This window comes from Phaethon lepturus, unplaced genomic scaffold (assembly GCF_000687285.1).
Source record: "Phaethon lepturus isolate BGI_N335 unplaced genomic scaffold, ASM68728v1 scaffold57216, whole genome shotgun sequence".
Classification (NCBI taxonomy): domain Eukaryota; kingdom Metazoa; phylum Chordata; class Aves; order Phaethontiformes; family Phaethontidae; genus Phaethon; species Phaethon lepturus.
Genome location: NW_010549526.1, coordinates 30,008 through 32,220, shown reverse-complemented (window position 1 = coordinate 32,220; position 2,213 = coordinate 30,008). Strand labels below are relative to the sequence as shown.

Below are 2,213 nucleotides of genomic sequence, written 5' to 3'. Positions count from 1 at the left end.
TCTCCCTCTGTTGCAGGCTTTGGAAACTCTGGTAGGGAGGAATGGCTCATGATATGAGAAGATGGCAAGTGAAACCTATCTCCCTTTGAGTGGGGTTGACAATGCAAGGCAGGCTTTTCCTACCTGCTGGATTGGTGACTCTTAAACTAAATTTCCAGGTAAGAAATTATTCCTGCTTCTCACTTAAATCAGCCTTAGGTAGGGTAAAAAGAGAGAAACAAAACTCAGCTTAGGCTACATGTTGTATGAAGCAGCAGATGGGGGACAGTAAACGTGTAATTCTGTTGTTCTGGAGAAGTGTGTGACAAAAGTTGAATGTGATTTTTAACTGCACAATTAATTCGGAATAGTATATAATTAATCTTGCCACAGTGCTGCTGGAAATGGCAGGGAAGTGAAAAGAGCTGTATGTATATCAAGTACTGTGGAAGAGAGGTAGTAAGTGTTTATGCTTATGGTTGTTACAGGTCTTACATATCATTGTGAGATTTGTGACATAAACAAACAGAAAAACTGGTGATGTCAGTCCTCTTAAATGCAATGGAAGAAGCCTGGAAACTCACTCCTATTATGTGCAGCTCTTTTAAAATAGTTCATCCTTTTCTGTGGCCTTTCAGGTCCAAAGGCTGTTTGTTCTTGGATTTCTTCATGCAAGTACTGATAATCACAGAAGCATCTGTAGATGACTGGTGAAGTTTGTGAGGTGCTGCTTTTTTTTTTTTGGCACCTGAAGTATAACTGTTCCTGTAGTGAATGCTGGTGACAGTATTTTGGTGACAGTGTACTGTAAGTCAGAAAGGAACCGCCATTCAAAAGTTTTTAGACCCTCAGTGCAGAGTTGCATGTGATGCAGTCAATACTTACTATTTCTTCTAATATTTTTACCAGGGAAAAAGCATTTCTGCTTTATGGCCAGGTGAAACGGAGCTATATGGGATTTGAAATGTGAAGTCTGAAAGAAACTTCCTGATTCTCAACTCTTTGCTTTAGTGCTGCTGTTAACCTCTGAAATACTGATTTATGGCTTCAAAATAATATGAAACCATCTTTTAGAACATAGGAAGTCTGGTAATAATTAGGATTGGGGGGAGATCATAAACCAGTCTGACCTTCATAATTTCTGTGAATGTGTCTAATTCAGCTGTGATTTAGAAAAAAACAACATTGGTCTTTTAACAATAGTTTTTGCTGTGTGCTATCTGATACATTCCTTGGAAGTACTTACATGCCATTTTTTGAAAGCAGAGTTACAGTAGAAATGTGTGTACTAGGGCTAATGTGTTCGTTTTGGGGTTTTTTGTTGTGTGGGTTTTTTTAAACAGTGTTAAGCTTCTAATTTACATTGATGGAGAAAAACAATGTAATAAGTTCTGGAGTATAACTAGGATGATATTTTTTACTTCATTTTAATTTTCTTATGTAAGAATTTTTTTTTTACTGAAACTGGCAGTGAAACCTTGTTTTTCTAGTAGGTTATATAAAATTTGAGTTTGTTTGTTCTAAAATACGTTCTCATTAAATTTTTACCATAAACTTTTTGTTACCTTGCAAATTATCTCAAGTTTTGACATGTAAGGATTTCTTTCTGTTTTTCTTCTATGTAAATGCTATTTCACTGTGATTTTTTTTTTCTCCACTTTTCCCTCTCCTCACACAAAATCAGCCATATCTGTATCTTTCCAGTGATGCAGTTTGGATTCTAGTACAAATGATGGTGCATTAATTTGTTTTATATTAGATTAAAAGACTGGGATATGAGTGAGTATGAGATGTATAGTTGCTGAAAAAAGTTGCCGAAAGCTGCTGTTGTAGCACTGAGATGTGAAAATGGAGTGTAATATGCTGAATGAGAATTGTCTTTAGGATTGTGATCTATTGAGACATGTGCAGAACACCGGTGGCACCTTGCGTGCAAAGTGTATTTGAATATGGAGGTGCAAAAAGTGGGTGTTTGACTGAGAGCAGTATTTGTGGACTACTCGTTCCCTGTGTCCTCTTGGACAGAAGAAACAGGCAAGGTGGAATTACCCATGGTCAGAATCCAGCCCATGGACTGCCAGTCGTATCGCTGTTTTGACATCAGAAGGCTTGATTTTATTCAAGCTTTCGCTTATTTGTCTAGTTTAAAAACAAAACAAGACCCACCTTACAGGAAGCGGTTTGCATCTGTGGAATTTGGCTTTGTATTGCGTAAAGATCATAGATCTTGTCCC

General features: G+C 37.2%; 1 protein-coding gene across 1 annotated transcript in view; it reads left to right on the top strand.

The window, feature by feature from the left end:
- The first annotated feature begins 2,030 nt into the window (after positions 1–2,030).
- Positions 2,031–2,213, top strand: part of TRIM33 (tripartite motif containing 33) — a 25,151-nt gene continuing 24,968 nt past the window's right edge. Inside the window, exon 1 of the mRNA XM_010290267.1 lies at positions 2,031–2,190. Within this exon, the coding sequence (XP_010288569.1) occupies positions 2,031–2,190 (160 nt within the window). The remainder of the gene's footprint in view (positions 2,191–2,213) is intronic.